General features: G+C 40.8%; 1 protein-coding gene across 6 annotated transcripts in view; it reads left to right on the top strand.

The window, feature by feature from the left end:
• The window catches only part of DCDC1 (doublecortin domain containing 1), a 246,701-nt gene that overhangs the window by 40,606 nt on the left and 186,433 nt on the right, over window positions 1-19,662 (top strand). For all 6 annotated transcript variants that reach the window (XR_014516364.1, XM_083462254.1, XM_083462253.1 and 3 more), the window contains exon 8: window positions 10,841-11,007. Coding sequence is in view for 5 of the 6 variants with exons in the window: in XM_083462254.1 (XP_083318380.1) it covers window positions 10,841-11,007 (167 nt within the window). In the remaining variant the exon portion in view is untranslated. The remainder of the gene's footprint in view (window positions 1-10,840; window positions 11,008-19,662) is intronic.

Raw genomic sequence — 19,662 nt, 5'->3', positions numbered from 1 at the left:
TAGCCAGAAGGCTGCAATTTGTGGCTGGTCTTGCTGGACAAGCCAAAACATCTGGTTCCAGCACCCTACCCATCCTTCTTGTCCCTGATCTCATACTGTGACTCCGTATGAGGTAATGGACAATCTATGCTCCTCATTCCAGCTCCAGGTAGTATGGGGGGGGGTGAAGCCTGCAATTGCACTGGCCTTTGGAAGAGCTTGGCAACCCCACACTACTGCAGGGATGATTCTCATCTTCCTCTCCAGTGCCAAACCTAGAGCTGAGACAGGGAAGGCTGGAGTCTAGTTTTGTATGCCAATGCCTTCCATGCACCTTGGCAGCCCATCGCTGAAACACCAGACTGAGCCTACATCTTTGGCTCAGAACTGGAAAGGGGGCAAAGATCTTACCCATGGGTAGGCAAACTAAGGCCCGGGGGCCAGATCCGGCCCAATCGCCTTCTAAATCTGGCCTGCGGATGGTCCGGGAATCAGTGTGTTTTTACATGAGTAGAATGTGTCCTTTTATTTAAAATGCATCTCTAGGTTATTTCTGGGTTATTTCTGGTGCCTGCCTGGTGTTTTTACATGAGTAGAGTATGTGCTTTTATTTAAAATGCATCTCTGGGTTATTTGTGAGGCATAGAAATTTGTTCTCCCCCCCCCCACAAAAAATATAGTCCAGCCCCCCACAAGGTCTGAGCGACAGTGGACCGGCCCCCTGCTGAAAAAGTTTGCTGACTCCTGATCTTACCCATTGCTGTGGTACATTTCTGAGCTCATTGCAGCTTTGAAGACTATCCACATAGTTCCTCAGCTCCAAATGGGAGAGGATGTTTGGGGTTTCTCTTGCCATTCTTCCCAGAGGTGATCCAGGTGGAAGTGAATCCGCAACCTGATTGGCCTACAGGTGACTCCCGGAATTAGCCATTGTGTAAATAATGTATATAAAGCAGACATTCTGGGGGAACTGCCATTCCTCCTCACCACTATGAGCTGAATAAAGAGCATGAAATCCACTCTCGACTCCCAAGTATATTTCATGCAGTATTAAGGATTGTGAGCAGAATTGTGGATTCCTGTTTGTTGTAACTCTCGGAATACATGCTCTTCAAATTTTGTGTTACAGTTCAAAGTTTGCTTTGTGGCTGCACCTATTCTCTTGAATTCCAGGCCTATTTGTATTAGAGAGGCACATACATTTTACCATTTTCAGTGCCTGCTAAAAATGTTTTTGTTTATGCAAATCTGTCCAGACATGTAATTTTATTACATATATTTGTGTTTGTTTGATTTTTTTTAAAAACCCTGGTGTTTTTATCTATATTTTGGTAATGTTATTGCTATTTTAATGAATATTTGATACCATTTTACGTAAACTGCTTAGACTTTGTTATTGAACAGTATATAAACCTTGCTAAATAAACAAATACATTTTATTCTAAGGTGCAAAAATAGAATGTATAGCTATCTAGCTTCTAGCAGTCATACTTAACTGATGCAGTTGATCATGTTTTACTTTAATTTAACAGAGATTAATTATGCATGGCTGTTTGTCACAAAGCTGTAGAAACAATGAGTAGTTTGGGATACACATTCTTTTTCAAGTCTTCAGACGCTATTGGTCAAGATTAAGTCAAAGTTAATCAAGTTTAGAACCCATTGGTTTAAATGGTAGTGTTGGGCATCTGCTTTCATTGAAATTAGTAAGACTTAAGTGCTTGGCTGGACTGTGCTCATTGTTGTTTCATTACTAAGTGCAATCGCTTCTGGTTATTTGCTTTTACTTTCCTTGATTCCGCACATCACTCTTTGAGTAATACCTTAACATGTTGCAGTAGCCAGCCACCAGCTAAAAATGTCACTAGTTGAAAGCACACCTAAGGCTAGCATAACAAATTTATTTGCTTTGAGGCTTAAATAATGGTGACAGAGTTGTTTCAAAGTTATAGTGCTGAATGATACTTTTATTGCCGGAGTTATTGAAATATATTGATAATACAAGGAGTGAAAAAGAATTGAATAATAAAGTTGAACACTATTTTTGTTTGTATAGAGAAAGATGTATAAATATCCTTTCTACTTTGACCTGTGTAGACTTTTTCTATAACATTGTATGTACAGTGATAGAAGTAGGAAAGAGGCATAAAGTCTATTGGAAAACTACCAAATGTCCCCTGCAAATGGGCCCTATTCAGAATCAGTAAGCGTATGATGAGTGATTTGGTTTTGAATATCGCCTTTAGATTCCATGCTGTTACAAGGCCAGCCCTGAACATGGCAACTCTTATTTCCACACACAGTACCTCTTCACTCTCAATTTAACCCAAAAATCTGATGAACCCATTACTCCATACTTGATTTCATGGAACAAGGAGTAGATATAGTTACAAATGATCAATCACAAGCCGTGAACCAAAGCAGCAAGGCATTAACAATTCACACCATTTTGGTCCACTTGCTCAAGCAGAAGATGTGGCAGCATATTTAATACACAGCGACTTCACTCAGTTTTAGAAAAGACATGACTCATGTTGCATTTTAGAAATGAAGGAATTTTATAGGATTTCATGCTCGCTACCCATTTGGGTGTCAGAGTTCACGAACATCTAAACAATTAACGTAACCAGGTACTCTGTAAAGGCCACAAGGGACGAGTATCTAAATTAAATGTTACTCAAGTAAAGTAAAAAATGACCCAAGAAACGTTTCATCCCCAATAAAGCCATGTTCTGTTAGATTGCATTATACAAATCAGCATCTTGTTCTGCAGTATTGTAACACTGTAGACCCCACAGGCATATGCCGTCAATTTAATGGGATCAGTGAAGAAGCAAGGCAGCTGTGAAAGATTGCTTTAAGTACAGCAATCGTGTGCTTGTCATTCTGCTCAATAGTGGAAAAATCCAAATTCGGGTAGGCATCAGTATTTAAGAGAGTGAATGCTAAAGCATCTCTCATAAGTACCTTGGGGACAATAAGATTTGACATATAACACATAAACAAAAGTACACAACAGCTGTTAGATTAGTTTTGTTTGAGTAAAATACGTCAGGATCATTTAAACATAGCATGTGTTCCCTCCATCACTCAGGCTGAGTCTGCAGACCACACTTTTGAATATTGTACACCAAGGGCTGTGAGTCCCACAGTTGCATCACTATTACCAAAACAGTATGGGGAAAAAATCACGCAGCTAATTGTATGCTTGATTAAAAACTCCCACCAGTCACACAAAGAACAAAATCTTCTTTAAAAAATCATTTAAATCTATTTGATGAAGGCGGCGGAAACCAAATGTTTATTTAAGTTTTGATTGAATGCCCTACATGGATTTTTAAGATGCTATTTCAACATTATTATTATTTATCCAGGCTTTTATTTTGAAACACATTTCTTATTAATTTTTTCTACTATTGCCCATAAGAGCACCCTGAGATATAAGTTACATTAAGAAGAAGAAGAAGAAGAGTTTGGATTTGATATCCCGCCTTTCACTCCCCTTCAGGAGTCTCAAAGCGGCTAACATTCTCCTTTCCCTTCCTCCCCCACAACAAACACTCTGTGAGGTGAGTGGGGCTGAGAGACTTCACAGAAGTGTGACTGGCCCAAGGTCACCCAGCAGCTGCATGTGGAGGAGCGGAGACACGAACCCGGTTTCCCAGATTACGTGACTACCGCTCTTAACCACTACACCACACTGGCCTTTTTCAGAGGGCTGAAAAAGATAAACTTGGTGGTATCTGGCAGCTACTTCAAATATGTGACGTAGGGGGCCCAAAAAAGAGACTAACAAGAATAAGAGAGTGGTAACCTGGTAGAAGGGTGATTATAATTCTTATACTGTAGTTTTTAATCTGTTGTTGTTTAGTTGTCTTAGTCATTCCGACTCTCCATGACCCCATCAACCAGAGCATGCCTTGGAAACTCTCACTTTCTTCTCTAAGCTTCTCCTTTTTTATGTCCATGGAGTTTTTGTGGCAAAATACTGGAGTGGTTTGCCGGTTCTTTCTCCAGGTGGATCACATTTAGTCTAAACACTCGGCTATGACCTGTCCATCTTAGGTGGCCCTGCACGGCATAGCTCATAGCTTCTCTGAGTTATTCAAGCCCCTTCGCTATGGCAAGGCAGTGATCCATGAAGGAGTTTTTAATCTAGATACGTACAAAATAACTCAAATAGTTCTTAAGGAAGGCTGAAAGGTTTTCACTGTATGGCAATAGGCCATAGCATCTGAAGTTGCTTTCTTCCAGTGTGTGATATAGCAGAAGTATCAGGTCAGCGCCATTTCCCCTCGTCACAAAGAGGTCATGAGCCCCGCAATCCCAACTGGCTCAGGGCTGGGTTGGCAGTTGCTGTCAGAGCAGGAAGAAGAGGGGAGGGTATAGAGGACTCCATAAGCAGGGAGAAGCCTGAGGTGATGTCAGCTCTGCTCCTTTGCCTTTAGAGGCTGGGAAGCTCCCTGTCCTGCCCCACCCATGACATGGAGAGATTCCCTAGCAATGGAGGAGAGCATTGGACAGTCAGGAGGTGAGGAGCCAGTGGGGCTGACCCCCATCACATCACCAATGGAAGGGAGAGCCACACCCCTTGAAGAAACATGCGCTTCCAAGAGCACCAGCATGTAGAGAGAAAAGAGTCTTTTGAGTGAGCTTTAATCCAGTCTCTGATGCTGTTCTGAACTCTCTAATGGTGCTTTTGGCAATGTGTATCTATATCCTGACCTGAACCATTCTAAGCCTTGACTGAAGCTTTCTTACTTTCTTGCATGTAAGAGCCTCTGTCATAGCACATGGGATGGGAGTTTTGACAACTATTATCCAATGCTTTGTGTGTTTAGTTCCTCTGGTACAACAGGACTTGCATTTCCTCTGCCCACATTCCCAAAATCTGTCCCTGATGGTCCCTCAACCCCCTGCAGCTGATTTTGTGGGAGGAAGTGTTGTTGCATTATGGAAGTCCGCTGAAGCAGTAGGCTAACAGTCTGGATAATGGTCACAGTGTGTGTCTGGCTCCCCCCCACCTCCAGTCTCATAATTCAAAATAGTACTTTTCCTTATTTGAATTTTAGTTGAGGGAATGAGATGGATTGTGTTGGCTTTTATTCCCTTTGATTTAACATGCTGTGGATCAACTTGTCTTTTTAGAGACAATTATTTTTCTTCTTAAATAGAAAACTTCCTGAGAGTTCCCAGAACCTCCAAAACACGCCCCCCCCCCTGTAAAATGGACTTCTCAAAACCAGATAGCCCTCTTTCTATTTATAGAGTATACCTTTTCATATATTTCTTGTCATATAGCAATACACTTGCATTTTCCTACTTTTCTAAAATGGTTACAAACCAATTTGTTGTTTAAACCTGCTTTCCTCATCAGAACAATAACTGGTTTGTGCCTTAAAAGCACAGTCTTAACAGTTCCCATAAATGAGGGTGATTTTTCCAATGCACTTCCACTACTAATGTCAACATTCCCACGTCAATTTAATCTTTCATTGGGGACTGTTAAAATGTTAAGAACGCAAAAAAGAGCTTGCTGGATCATGTCAGTGGCCTATCTAGTCCAGCATCCTGTTCTCACAGTAACCAATCAGATGTCTATGGGAAATGCACAAGCAAGACCTGAGTGCAGCAGTACTCCTGCAGCTCCTAGTAACTGCTGTTCAGAAGTATCCTGCCTCTGACAGAGAAGGTAGAGTGTTATTTGGTCTTAGAATTCTACCTTGGTTCAGGTCAGGAGTGGATCTTGGGCTTAATGCATTCCAGTTCCAAGCACTTCAGGTAGAAGCTAACTAATGAACTGGGAGGATCCTGTATTTATTTGAACATTTCTTACTGGTGAAAAAGAACCTTCCCACATTTATATAAGTGCTCGAAAGGAAGGCTGTTTCACATGGTAAGCCAGAATTTCACAGATCACTTGTAACCTTCATCCTGTGCAAAGCAGACAAGGAGAGACCTGTTGCGTTTGAAGTTACCTATCTGCCTCCCAGTAGAATCCCTGAATTCAAACAGCATTTGAACAGTTTTGTGCATGTTTTGGGGGGAAAGTGTGAGCATGTGAGGTCAGTCAGACAGTAAGTGATAACTTTCAGCTGCTCTGACCCAAATATGATTTGGCGCTGTAGCACTTTCACTTAAGATAACTTTGTCCAATAGACTTGAATGGATAGTTTACACCTGGTATTCTGAGTTGTGATATTTGTATCACACTTTTTGATACAATATCAGGTGATTTAAATTTTGAAAGTTATAAAAATGTTCAGGTGATTTACAAAATTAAAAGAATAAATCAATAAAATATTTATAATATAAAACAAAACAGAAATGGAAACATAAAACAGCAATAAAACAGGAGGGGTTTAAAAGATCTTGAAAAATATGGCTCTAAAATGACTTCAGAGTAGCCTGGTAACCCTATTCCACAGATGGGGTCCCACAATAGAAGGGCCTCTCTCCAGTTGCCTCACTCAGAGGAAGCTACTGATAAAATCCTCATTGCCTGAGCCAAATTGATGTCAACATGATGGTCCTTCAGGTATTTGGGTCTCAAGCCGCATAGGGCTTCAAGTTAAACACTAGTATTTTAAATCATGCTTGGAAATTAACCAGGAATCTTGTTGGCACCCGTCTCTTTCAGGAGACAATGGAGGAGTGCGTCTTTGGGGGTGAGGTCAAGCTGTTGAAAGGTTGTAGTGCCTGTTGTAGCTGTTGAGACCGAAGTGGGAGAGACACATTTTGTTGCAGCTGGGACCGATGAATGCATCCACTTGTGCTGCTACAGAGGCACCATGGCATGACCTTTCTGTCTTCAGGCACAGGAGGGACATCCAGCATTTCCAAGACAAACAGAGTCTGGATACTGTTGACTATGTCAGAGTCCACTTTTTGCTGCGAGTACCGTTCTGGATAGTACTCTGTCCATTGCTTTGTTGCTGTGGTCTGTGATGATCTCTCCCGAAAAGGTTTTCAGCGGTGCATTCTGCTGGGCATCACTTGCCTTTATCACTTGCCTTTCTCCATGTAGCAAGGGTCTTTTTGCAGGGTGCACACTTGTAGTTGAAGAGAGGCTCACACTTTGCAGCAACAGCAGGTTTCATGTCTTTTATGCAGGCCTCAAACCAGTCTGGGCTCTGTTGCTCTCTTTTGCCAAAGGAGGACCTAGCTGTGTTGTATGTAGAGTGCCTATTGCAGTGTTTCCCAACCTTGGGCCTCCAGCTGTTTTTGAACTACAATTCCCATCATCCCTGACCACTGGTCTTGCTAGCTAGGGATGATGGGAGTTGTAGTCCAAAAACAGCTGGAGGCCCAAGGTTGGGAAACACTGGCCTATTGGATGTGGTTCCACCTTGCTTCCACACTATCTTTGGAGCAGTTCAGTAGAGCTTGTTTAACAGAATCAGACAAGCTTTCAAAAAGTTCGGCTCCGACTATTTATGCTTTATGCTTTGTACTATGGGCCTTCTTTGGCTGAAGATGGATCTTGCTCACTACCAATGAGTGATCCATGTCACAGCCGGCACAGGAATCAGTGGTGTGGTTTAAGTTCAGGCATGGTCTTCTCAACACCCAACAGGGATCACAGCAAATTTGAGAGGGAGCTGATCAGCACTGGCTGCTGCCCACACAAGTTAAAAGGGAAGCATTGGGGCGGGTGGCAGCGTCTCAGCACTAGAGGGAGTGGATGGCCACACCAATAGGTGCTTGGGGAAAATAAAAGTGATGATGGCTGTCATTGATATGTGGGTGTCATTTCTCCATTGGCTGTGTGGCGATCACACAGGGTCCCTGGACGTTTGACGGTCTATTGATCCCTGTGCCACCACTGTGCCCGCTTCCGCACTGCCACCAACCCGTTACTCTCGGGTACACACTGAGTCCAGACAGTTATTAAAATTGAACCAAATAAACAAGTTTATTTTACAAGCGTTAACAAGTTTATGGTTTCTCAGATAAAATTCTTGTCAGTTTCTTAACTTTAGTTTCTTTACCGGCCTATATCTTCCTAATACCTTCTGACTAATTATCTCAACTGTTTGACTGACTCCTCTTAACATATTCTCTCACTCTCTCACATCAGACTAACCCAACCCACAGACTTATCCTCTCTCTCTCTTCTCTAACTCCACACTGACTTCTTAACAACTCTAACTCCTCCCCTTGGGTTCCTATTGGTTAGTCATTTTACACTTAGTTAACCCTTTCCTTATGACATACCTAGGAGGACAAACGCCACAGGCCTCATCCCTCCAATTCTCTCCAGATAGGTGGCACACACAGCCGAAGCAGGTGGATTTCACCCAAACTCATTAACTGATGAGCAGAGGGTTAAATTATGACCTGACTCCTGCAGAGACCAGGACTGAAGTATTTGCTCATCAACTCATGAGCAGAGAGTTTAGTCCTGCTGAGTGCTGCTTCATCAGTGCATTACCTCTGTGAAGAAGCACCCCCCATTCAACTTGACATGTAGGTGGGATCACTCACTTGTCAGTCACCTGACCTCATTATGACATCAGATGATTGATATGTGAGTCCCCACCTGTCAAAGCTGGCCTGCAGGGGTGGGTGGGGGAAACTCAACTGGAAAATTTTGTATCTTATGCAGCTTGGACCACAGTCTCTCTACCTGTCCAATTGTGTGAATGTGTATATAATTACCCCCATTGGTTGCATTTTGGGATAATCTCCACCTCAGGTGTTCCTCTAAACCCCCCACCCAACAAACAGAAATTTCTCTGTTCTACCCCATGTAAACAGTCAGTTGTTTTGTCTGGAAGAAAGCTCTGTCTCTCATATATGTGAGTATTAATAAGGGTAAGACCCACCTATAAGTGAGGTAGCACAAGAAAAAACACACCCATCCCCCCTGTCTGATCCCTATTTCCTCTTGTGTTTTTGTACTTTGATCCTAACACAACACTTCTGTTTTGAAGATCTGGCTTCTGGTTGGTTCCCTGCTTGCAGACATGGAGGCTTTGCTTCTAGTGACTTATTCATGAAGCACACTGCTGGGTGTAGGAGTAAGAAGGAGGTGAAGGAAATACCTTTGGCCATTGGTGACTGGAGAGGTTGACTGTCTCACCTCAGACCTCCCTGCCCCCACTCATCGTATCATGGGCCCCTCGCTGATAAAATGTTGCTCGTGGCCAGGGAGCATAAGTAAAAAGCAGTTAGTGGCACAAAACAGGATTTCTGGGAGGGGGGAGGGAGTCCAAAATTACCACAAGATTATATTGCTTTTCTGTAACTTAGTCTCTAAACTTTTGAGGCTATTTATGGCAATAGGAAACTAGATCAAGACTGGTCACATGGTAAAGAATACTTAAGCAGAAGTAAGTAATCTAGAGTGCAACCCCGCTCACTTAGAATTAAGGAACAATATGTGTGCAAGCATGTGCAGAGTGCTTTTCACTTAACCCTCGAGAAACTGCAGTCTCCCCGACCACACACATTTATAGTGAAGAAGCAGGACTTATAAAGTGAAGACATTTCTGTCTCACGTGAGCACACTAAATGTCCAGCGCTTCTCTTTAGAAATAAGCATTGACCCTCACCTATTGCCCAAAGGTTGTAACCACAGAATGCAGGTATTCTGTTCTCCTTCAAACACAAATCCACTCTTAGTCCCTCACCCTTTCCCTCCAGCAACCCTTCACAAAGCTAGATTCACCTCCCCCTTCCTGCCGTCTTCTAATTATAGGAAGACTCTCCTTCTCCCTCAGCCTTTGAGCTTAATTTGTGCCAAGGCTCACCAGGATTCAGTGTAGGAGTTCCCTGCTGAATCAGGTCAGCTGGAGGGCAAGCATCTGCATGGGGCAAACTGCATTTACAAAGAGGCCCTTCTGGGGGCAGCACCCTTTGGGGGCGGCGGCTGCGCACAGATCCTTCATTCCACTAAAATTCTGGGGAAATACTTAAGTTTTATCAGAGTGGGGTGGGGTGGGGTGGGGATTCACCCACTCCTTTAATTTATGAGCACACAGGTTAATAAAGTGAAATAAGCTTTCTTCATATTCTGAAATCTGCTAGTATCTGTGATGCAGAGCCAAGGGAGAAATAAGCATATTTTGGCTTCAGGATTTACTGATAATAATAAAGAGATTGTACCACACAGTGTAGTTAAGATACCCATCGTTACTAGTGTAAAAACATTTGCCTACCGTCTGAAAAGTTTGGTCTGTTTTTCAAACATATTTTAGGAAATGATGATAGAAGAGAAAGCATATGTTGTCACCCAGTGCCTTACATGCTACATACGTGTTGTCCTGCTCTCCACTCCCCCATCAACTTCAATCAAAAGAACAGCAATGCTATACTAAGCAGTTTTATTTGTTTTGGAAGTTACTTGCTTTGAATGCAAATAATAAAAAAGATGATAGTAAAAATTTCTTTATAAAACTGTTTCTATTTTAGTAATTATCAGCCGTGTAAAATGCTTGATCTATAAACATATACACTCATTGACAGGAAGCACTGCTCTGAAACAACATGGAGCTTGCAATTTTATCAGGACAATGCCAGTAGATTTCAGCAAGGTTGGTTCCAACTCATCTGTGATAAATGAGAAGATAAGGCAATCAGTGCACACCATGACACTCTGTGCAGCTAGTTAGACACACTTCAAAACTATTCAGGTGTGCTCACAAGGCTTATGAGTCTTACATGGGGGGTGTCTCAATATAAATACATCCTTCATGGTGGCCACTCGAAATGCAGGATCTGTTTTTCTAAGACTTAACCCAGGTCAGATATAAATAATAGATGTTAAGAGTTGTGGGTTTGGGGATGCATTTCAGACTGTGTGTTTCAGCTGGGTCAAAAGAATGCCTTTCTCCCCCTTTTCCTTCCCCTTGTATAGTTCCTCTGCTGGACAAATGCCTGCAAAATTCCATCACACCTCTGCGAGGACCTCTTTGGGTCTCTAAGGGAGAAGGTTTCAGCCCCTCTGGAGCAAAGATATATATCCAAGGAGTACTGTTGGCCTTGCACCAGCGATTAAAGTCTGCTAAAAACTACTGTGATCAGGTGAGTTATCCCACGTCTTTAAACAGCTGCTTTTTCTTTGATATGAAATGCACTAGTTGTAGTAAGGCTGTGATTGGCACTGTGTCATAAGGAAGGCTGGCATGTATTACATGAGCTCTTATACGCAATAGGTAGATGAAGTATTTCTCCTGTAATCTCAAAGCCAACAATAACGGAGTTAATTGTGTATGCCTTTCATTGTGTTGTATGCCTAATCTTTTTGTGCTGCACATCTCCTTCTAAGGAAATTATATATAGCTATTTAGGATAGGGTCACTAATAGTGAAACATCTGCAGTTTCTCAGAATTCATTTCATCCCCCCATGTAGAAATAACTAGAACTGAAATATAGTTAAGATATGTTAAATGTAAAATCATGTAAACATAACATTTTTCTTAATGTTTTGTCATTTTCTTAATGTTTTACTTTGAGGAGCAGCCTTCAGCAATTTGCATGAGAAATCTGTTAGGCATCTAAAATACATTTACATTCTATACCCAGCACAGAGATTTATTTTGTGTGTGTATGTGTGTTTATAGATGAAAGGTATTGAATGTAGTTAGTTTGCATTTGGTCTGCACTGCAAGCCAGTATTCTTTTTAACCTTTTAGAAATATGTTTTAATGCATATTGGTGCTATTGAGCTAAACTGAACAAATTTTGTATGCCTTTTCAGAACTGTTAGTTTTAGTATAGTTTGCTTGTTATTTTTTTTAAGTGCTTGAAATGCTTGGCATGAAAAGTTATCAGAGCAAGAATTAATATTGCATCTTAAACTGAGATTTACAAGATATATTGAGTCACATACTAAAAGATGAATGCATCATGCTCTCAGTCTTCATGAAGGGGGGGGGAGGAAGCGGATGTCAGTCATGCTGTTTATACAGCACCTCCTGCTGTTAGGTTCATAAAGAGAAATGATCATTTACTTTGAAATAAACTGTTTTGTCCTGAGCTGATGGGGATCTACAAAAAGTAATCAAGAATACAGAAACAGGCAAAGGAGCCTTCTTTCAGCAAATGCTTGACCCATTTTAATACTGGTGGAGGGGGTGGGGGAGGAACTACACTTGATCCTTATTTGGTCCTTATTTTTAAAGTTTTTACTTCACTTGTAAAAGGCAGCTTTGGTGCAAAACATAGAGAAGTAGAAATGGTCTATACCAGAAAGACATTCTTTTCTGTAATGAAAAATATCTCTCAAATGAAATTCAGTTTTGTTTCAGTAATCATAATTTTGCACCAAATTAATATAGAACAAAGGGCATCTGCTATTCATAGTGCTTTGGGTTTTAAGAGTCATAAACTAGTAACAGTAAAAGTTTGAGTTTGATTCAGAACCCTTTTTTGCTTTTATAAAAGCGGATACCATTTTAAACTTATTTCAGTGTTTAGAAGTAAAAAGAGAGATAATATTAGACAGTTCTAAAATATAAAAGTTATACCCAGGTGAAGAATATTTGCTATGGCTGTTGATCACAGTAAGTTACGCTTACAACAGTACAGTAAGAATAAATACAACTGAAGTCCCATGTTTAGTAATGGTTGCCCTTTTCATGTAACTTAAGATTTTAACACTGGTATCTTAAGTATTTCAAATACTTAAAATCGCTTTATTTTGGTTAAGCATATTCTGAAATATTTCTGTCCCCTCCCCCTTTCCCCATAATATGCAATTTTTAATAACTGCATCTGGCCCAAAGAACAGAGCACAATAGTTTACATGCACTCTTTCCACACTAAGCCTCCCTCTTCTGGCTCCAGTCAGTTGCATCTTGAAAAACTACTAATTCTTAAAGGCCAGAGGACACTCTGCAGAAACATTCAGTGTGGGCAACGGGCCACAGATGGCGTGGAAAAGCATTCTCCCTGTGCACACTTGCAAGTGTTTTATGTTCTTGCACAGCCCTGTTTGGATCACAGGCCATTGTCAAAATTCGCTTGTACCTCTGTGTGCCCTCCATAGCTATGTCCCAATGCACAGCTGTAACCAATCTCTTCTTTAATGCATCAGCAGAAGGAACCAGACCAAGCATGCCACGCAGCTCACAGGCATGCCATGCAGCTGGGCCCTACTCTTCTGTTCTTGCCAGAAGGTTTTTGATTGTTCAGACTAGTTAGTCCACCCAATGAGGAATGTGGCTGTGCTGACATGTGTCATGTGAGTGCCTCATCAGCACTTGTACCGTATGTTTTTCTCACCTGTGATAAACTAGCACACCAGGTCAAAAGGCTTTAGTGGCTATTGTTTTGCCTAGGCAAACTGTTTTGAGAGAGTGGCTTTTTGATGATGCTGTGTGTGCTCAGAGGAAGCGTGATTGTTTCTCAGCTCAGGTTTGACTTAGCTGTACCCTGCCTTTGTTTTCAGTTACCTTAACGTTATCCTTTTTAATTAAAAAGAAAGCATTTCAAATGTTGAAGCAATACCTTCCAGTTAATTTTGTTCCATTGGGGCATGCAGACGAAACCTGCGTAGCAGTAGGTATTTACACTATTAAAATATTCCTTCTGCTTTTCAGTCCATCTGAAATAATATGCACAAAGCGTGGTCACAACATACCACTTTCTCTGCAGGTCTACTTTACATGTCAGCAACACTGTGTCCATGGCATAAAAAGTGTGAATACTTTTTACAGGCCTTTTACTGAAAATGTTTAGGGTGGATTAAGGAAAAATGATACGTTTTGGAACTTACAACTTCTTGAAGACAAGAGAAAATGTCCCCCCCACAAAAAAATAATAGTAGAAATACTAAGATTACAGTAATATTTTGTATTCTAGAAGTCATACTTTAAAATCACAGTGTCCTGTGAGCATTTGGCTGAGACGTGTGATAAGTGATTTTCAGGAAGTGAACGCTTCCCTTAAAATCTACGAATGCTCCTGAGAATTTTATATTTCTTTACAATGTGGCGTATTTAGGTGCTAGAACGAGTGTGTGTTTAAACCTCTTGTTTTCTTGATTTGTGCGCCTTAATTTAGACCTAAAAGATCACATCTTGTTTTCTGTATTTAACGGCAAATATGATAAAAGAGCTAATAACTTTGCTTTGACAGTGTGTATTTAAGTGCCTTTACTTCGAGCTGCAATTTCTGCAGGATGAAATTGTTCAAAGCTATGCTTGGAATATTAAAAATTCATTAGCAAGTGTGGAAATAGCATAAACATGCAAGCATGAAGTGCAGTTAACACTTCCAGTGAAGGGGCTGTCCTGTCTCATTAGCATTCTTGATATGTAGTTGTGCTGTTGGTGGGGGTGTTGAACAGGAATGTCATTGTGCTGAGCCCCAGTGTTTGGGGACAAACACTACTGTGGAAGGAACGTGTGAAAAGGCCATAGTGTGATCAGTGAATGAGGAAGGCTGTGCGTTCCCTGTGCTTCAAGCAGGGAAGCTGTCATTCACAATCCTAGCACAGCTAAACAGAGGCCAAAGAGAAGATTGAAATACCTTTTTAAATGATATTAATGATTCTTAAACATTTCTGTCCTTTAGGCTCACATAGTAAACAATTAGTCCTGTCTGTCACTAAGATCAGCAAGGCACAAAACATGGGTAAGGTGACACAAAGGGTAAGTGGTGGATCCAGTAAGAGATATTACCATAGCCATTTTGTATCTCTTACTCCCTGGGATAAAAAATAGCGACCATTCTGCATGGTAAACTAATTCTTGTTCTGAGAGACAGAAAGATGTAGTATTGAGCTCTTCAGCTTTTTCCAACCCAATTACATAAATATTTTTGAATTATGTATTTTAGGTGTAGGCCAAGCAGCTTAAGAAAAAAGTTTTTAACAAACAAAAGAGAGAAATATTTGTGTTAAGTGGCACTGTATATTATATCTTTAAAAGAAGGTGTAATATGCCAAAAATATTTTAATAATGAAATCAGCAAGCATTTTTTTCCTTTTTTAATCTTCACAATTTTCCCACTAAAAATAGTGACAGGGTTTTATGTCGCCGCAGACCCTATTCATCATAAATGAAGCATTAAAGGAAATATGCTTCATAATTTGAATACAAATTATTTTGCTAGATGCATTATTTCATTCTTTAAACAGTTTCACAATATTCATTTTCAGCATCCTTTGTCATATAATTTGATAAGCAGTCCTGCTTGAGCTCAGAGGTTACTTTGGGGTGTTGTTGCTTTTAAACAAAATGTGCTTATTTGTGTCACGAAAAGGTTAATACATTATTTGGCATTTTGTAACTCTTTGATTTACAGTTGCTGCACATAAATACTAGTTTTTGTTAAACATGAATAACTGCATAACTTTGTTTTAGTCTTTAACCTCTGAGTGTCCATGGTCTAATATGTTACCCTTGATATCGGATTTGTATAATACATAATAATGATTGAGTCTGATGGTGGCATATAGTATTATACTAGAGTGTTATTTTTACATTATAAAAAGTTATAGTTACATCTTTTTATGGCGTTTTGCATAATAACTGTATTATGCTGAGATATTTAACTTAAATTAAATGTAGCATTTAATTTTTCAAAACTTTGCGAAGATGATGGAGTTCTACAGAGTTTTGTGTGGTGAATTATTGCTTTAAAATAAACTTAGAAAGCGGATAAAGATGTTGTTGTTACCTGTAACAAAAAGATTTCAGCGAAATATATGTTGCGATTTATTACTGATTGTAAACTTTATAGTTTTGACTAATGTTTTTGAAAAATGGTCAGCACTTTAGACAAGCACAACATTGAAGTGCTGGTGTTATGATTTTTCTGTATACAGTAGAAATTTGGTAACAGGGCAACAACCTTTGCATCCCTGTGGTGTGGCCTGGGACAAAGAAGGCGGCTTTGCAGAATGATAAAAGAAAACTTTTTTTTGTTAAAACAGCCAGACATAGTAAACCTGTAGTATAGTAACATAGATTCTTATTAAAATATCATTAAATTTTTTTTTTAAAATTCTGAACTTGAAAATCAACTCACTTTCTTTTCTAGGTTTTGATAAGTGATTTTTAGCATGTTACGTAAGTTGTGTTATGGATTTGAGCCGAGCTTCTATATTTTCATGCAACCAAGCTGCATTCTAGTTACTAGAAGTATTTTAAGAACCTTACACTTGTGTCTTTTCCAAAGTGTCATGCCTTGAGCAGGCCTAACATCAGTTAAATGAAGTGAAAATTGCATTCTTGTCTTGATAGAGATGAAAATGGATTTCTGGTCATGAAATAGATGTAGTTGTCACTTTTTAAAAAAGGTGTCAGCAGTTTGCTTCAGCGACTAAGGTGCCAATTCAGTATGACAGTAAACTTGTGATCTGAGCAATCAATAAAATGCTTCAATAACTTCTGCTTCATTACACTTATAATAAGAAGCTATAGATCTGTGGCACATAAAATGTTGATAAAGACTATGTGTGGGGACTGACTGTACGAGTCTGCCTTAGAAACACAGCAAGTGCAATGTTGCCATCTAGAGTTTGTGCATAGGCAATTATTCTAAGAGGAAAAGTATGATAATGGTAAGCCTTGATAGGGAAAACCCTGTTTATATTTTGTCAGAGGTGCACATATATGTGGAACGGTTCTTCTCCAGGTCAGAAAATTGCCGAGATCATGGGGAAATCAAGCATCCCTTCTTTGAATAATGTGTGGCACATGATTTCTCATCCGCATTTTAATGGCCTTGAAATTAGTTTCAGTATGAAGGTATTTTCACTGTCACATGCTGTGATGAAAATGTAAGATATAAAGATTTTATTTAACCATTAAACAATAACCTTCAACTATCACAGAGAAAAACTGGAGAAAAACTATCACAGTGCCAGCAATTTTATATAAGTGGTTCAGATTATGTCTAAATTTTCATTTTTTAAAATAAGTATTTTCCCTGGACATCTCCTGGCAGGGCTGGGAAAGACTTGTGTCTAAAACCATGGAGATTTGCTGCCGGTCCATGTAGACAATACTGAGTTAGATGGACCAATGATCTGACTATGTATAAATCAACTTCCTATGTTCCTAAGGAAACAGAAATACACTTCTAGGTTGATACCCAACTATAATGGTTGGCTTGTGTAGCTGATGTCTACTTGCATAAACAGGACTCCGGCTTCCTCTCCTCACCCTTGCAGCTCCCACCCCACCCCCAAAACTTCAAGAAGGCAACCCTCTGGAACAGAGTGGTGGGCTGTTGGGGGGGGAGGGAGAAGAATGGGAAGTCATGTTGCTGGCACAACATTGGAGATCATTGATTTATTTAATATGTTTAAGGGCATAAATGAGCTCTGCGGTAAACTTATTTTCAGCACAATGTCCATTTTTACTTTTGCAAAGAATGATGAGTCACTTGACTGAAGTATGTTGTGGAAAATGCTTAACTGTAGCAGCAGGCCTAAAAACACTTGATCATGTGTAAAAGCCCATTGAATTCATATTAAAGTATGCAACAGATCTGGGCTTTTCTTCCATTTAGACCCCTTCCTTGTTGAGAAAGAGTGTTGGTGCTGACCTTTAAAGCCCTAAACAGCCTCGGTCCAGTATATCTGAAGGAGTGTCTCCACCCCCATCATTCTACCCGGACACTGAGGTCCAGCGCCAAGGGCCTTCTGGCGGTTCCCTCACTGCGAGACGCCAAGTTACAGGGAACCAGGCAGAGGGCCTTCTCGGTAGTGGTGCCCTCCCTGTGCAATGCCCTCCCACCAGATGTCAAAGAGAACAACAACTACCAGACTTTTAGAAGATATCTGAAGGCAGCCGTGTTTAGGGAAGCTTTTATGTCTGATGTATTACGGTATTTTAATATTTTGTTGGAAGCCGCCAAGCGGGCTGGGGAAGCCCAGCCACTCTGGGCGGGGTATAAATAATAAATTATTATCATTATCATCATCATCATCAGTGTCATAGAGATCCCCTATTTGCTTGATTTCCCAGCTATCCCATTCAGTTTACAAGTGGGCTTATATATGCTAAGCATCTGGTATGGAAGCACAGGCAGGAGGGTGTTTTCAGAAGTGCTCAATTTAGCTAACTTCACCTAGTGGGTGTGGCAAGTCTCAAATGGAAGATGCTCCTTGTGGAGAGATAGTGGAGTTGGAGGACCTGACTGTAAAGATTTTAGCCTTCTTGAAGATTATGTACTACATCACCAATTGGGAAAGGAAGAAAAGTTGAAGCACTGCACTAATAGATGCCTTCACAGTACCTGTGGGAGAGAAAAGAAACTCCTCAATAGCTAAAGTATGGATTTCATGTCATTCGTACCCCGCACCTGCAAAGTTCTAGCTCAATGTCATGTGATTTCTTAGCTTTGAACTTGCATTAGGTATGGATACAATGTTCCATTTCTCCTTCCTGGGTGTTTGTGAAGGGAAGTAGCTCCTGTGTTGCTGCTGCGGCTATTGTTAATAATAAATCATAACAACACACCATTAAAACTACAGCATAAAATACCATATATGATACAATATAACACATTAAATTATTCATAAGTTTCCACTCCCTCGTGCTCCAAAGGCCTATCAGAACAAATAGATCTTAAGGCGTTACCTGAGAGAAAACAATAGGGGGCAGTCTGATCTCAATATGGAGCAATGTTTCAGGTCTGAGGTGCCACTACTGAAAAGGCCAGGGCCCTGCTTCATGTAGTAACCCATGGACTATATTCACTGAGGGCAGTACTAGGAGAGCTTCTCCTGAGGATCTTAAAACCAGTTCTGGTTTGTACTGGGAAAGGAACTCCTTCAAGTACATGAGTTCTCAGCTATTTAGGGTTCTGTGCACTAGCACCTCGAATGGCCCAATAGCTTACCGGCAGCAAGTATAGTGCTTTCAAGACCTGTGTTTATGTGAACTCATCTCAGTGTCCCAAACAACAATCTGGCAGCACCAGCTGCAGGGAAGCCCCACACATAGTGCAACACAGTAGTCCAATTGGGAGGTTATCAGTTCTCCCACTCCAAGGATGACTATAGCTGCCCCCAGAATATGCCCCTGTTCTCTCAAGAGGAGTGCTACCCTGTCCACAGCTGGTTGTCAGCCTAATTCTCTGACCCAGGAACCTAAATTCTCTGACCCAAAACCTGCAACAATAGCCATCGTCGGAAAAAGTTAAACAGCAGTAGGCATCACTTTATAATACAGAGACAGACAATACCGTATTGGCCTGAATATAAGCTGCACTTTCCCCCAAAATTCCAACTGTGAAAAGATAAAGTGCGGATTATATTTGCGACCTTACGGTATGCAGCCAAGAGTGTGGTGAAGGGGCGCCCGCCCTGTGCGTAGTGCCCCATCCTCTCCCCCAAGGTTGGGAAGGGAGAGAGTGAGGAAGGGGAAAGGCCGCCGGCAACACAGCATGGCTCCCCCTGCCCCCGTATGCATCCAGGAGCAGCGAGGAAGGGAGCAATTTATATTTGGGTATCTCCCCCCCCCCATTTTAAATGTGCAGCTTATATTCAGGTGCGGCTTATATTTGGGCCAATACGGTATATACTTTAGATAATAGAGCTACTTAAAGAATAGTTAAAATGTGCTTTACCCTTTAATGAAGTGGCATGCAGCGGTAATTCAATTGATTTTTAGGGGATGGAAGAGAGCTTTGTTTAAGGAAGTTCTTAGGAAGTACATGGGATTTCTTTCTTCATTACATTTATATCTCACCTTCCTTTCATGGAACTCAGGGTGGCG

This window comes from Podarcis liolepis (assembly GCF_965112155.1).
Source record: "Podarcis liolepis genome assembly, chromosome: 1".
Classification (NCBI taxonomy): domain Eukaryota; kingdom Metazoa; phylum Chordata; class Lepidosauria; order Squamata; family Lacertidae; genus Podarcis; species Podarcis liolepis.
Note: the sequence above shows the minus strand (reverse complement) of the source record. Positions and strands in the feature narration are given on the sequence as shown.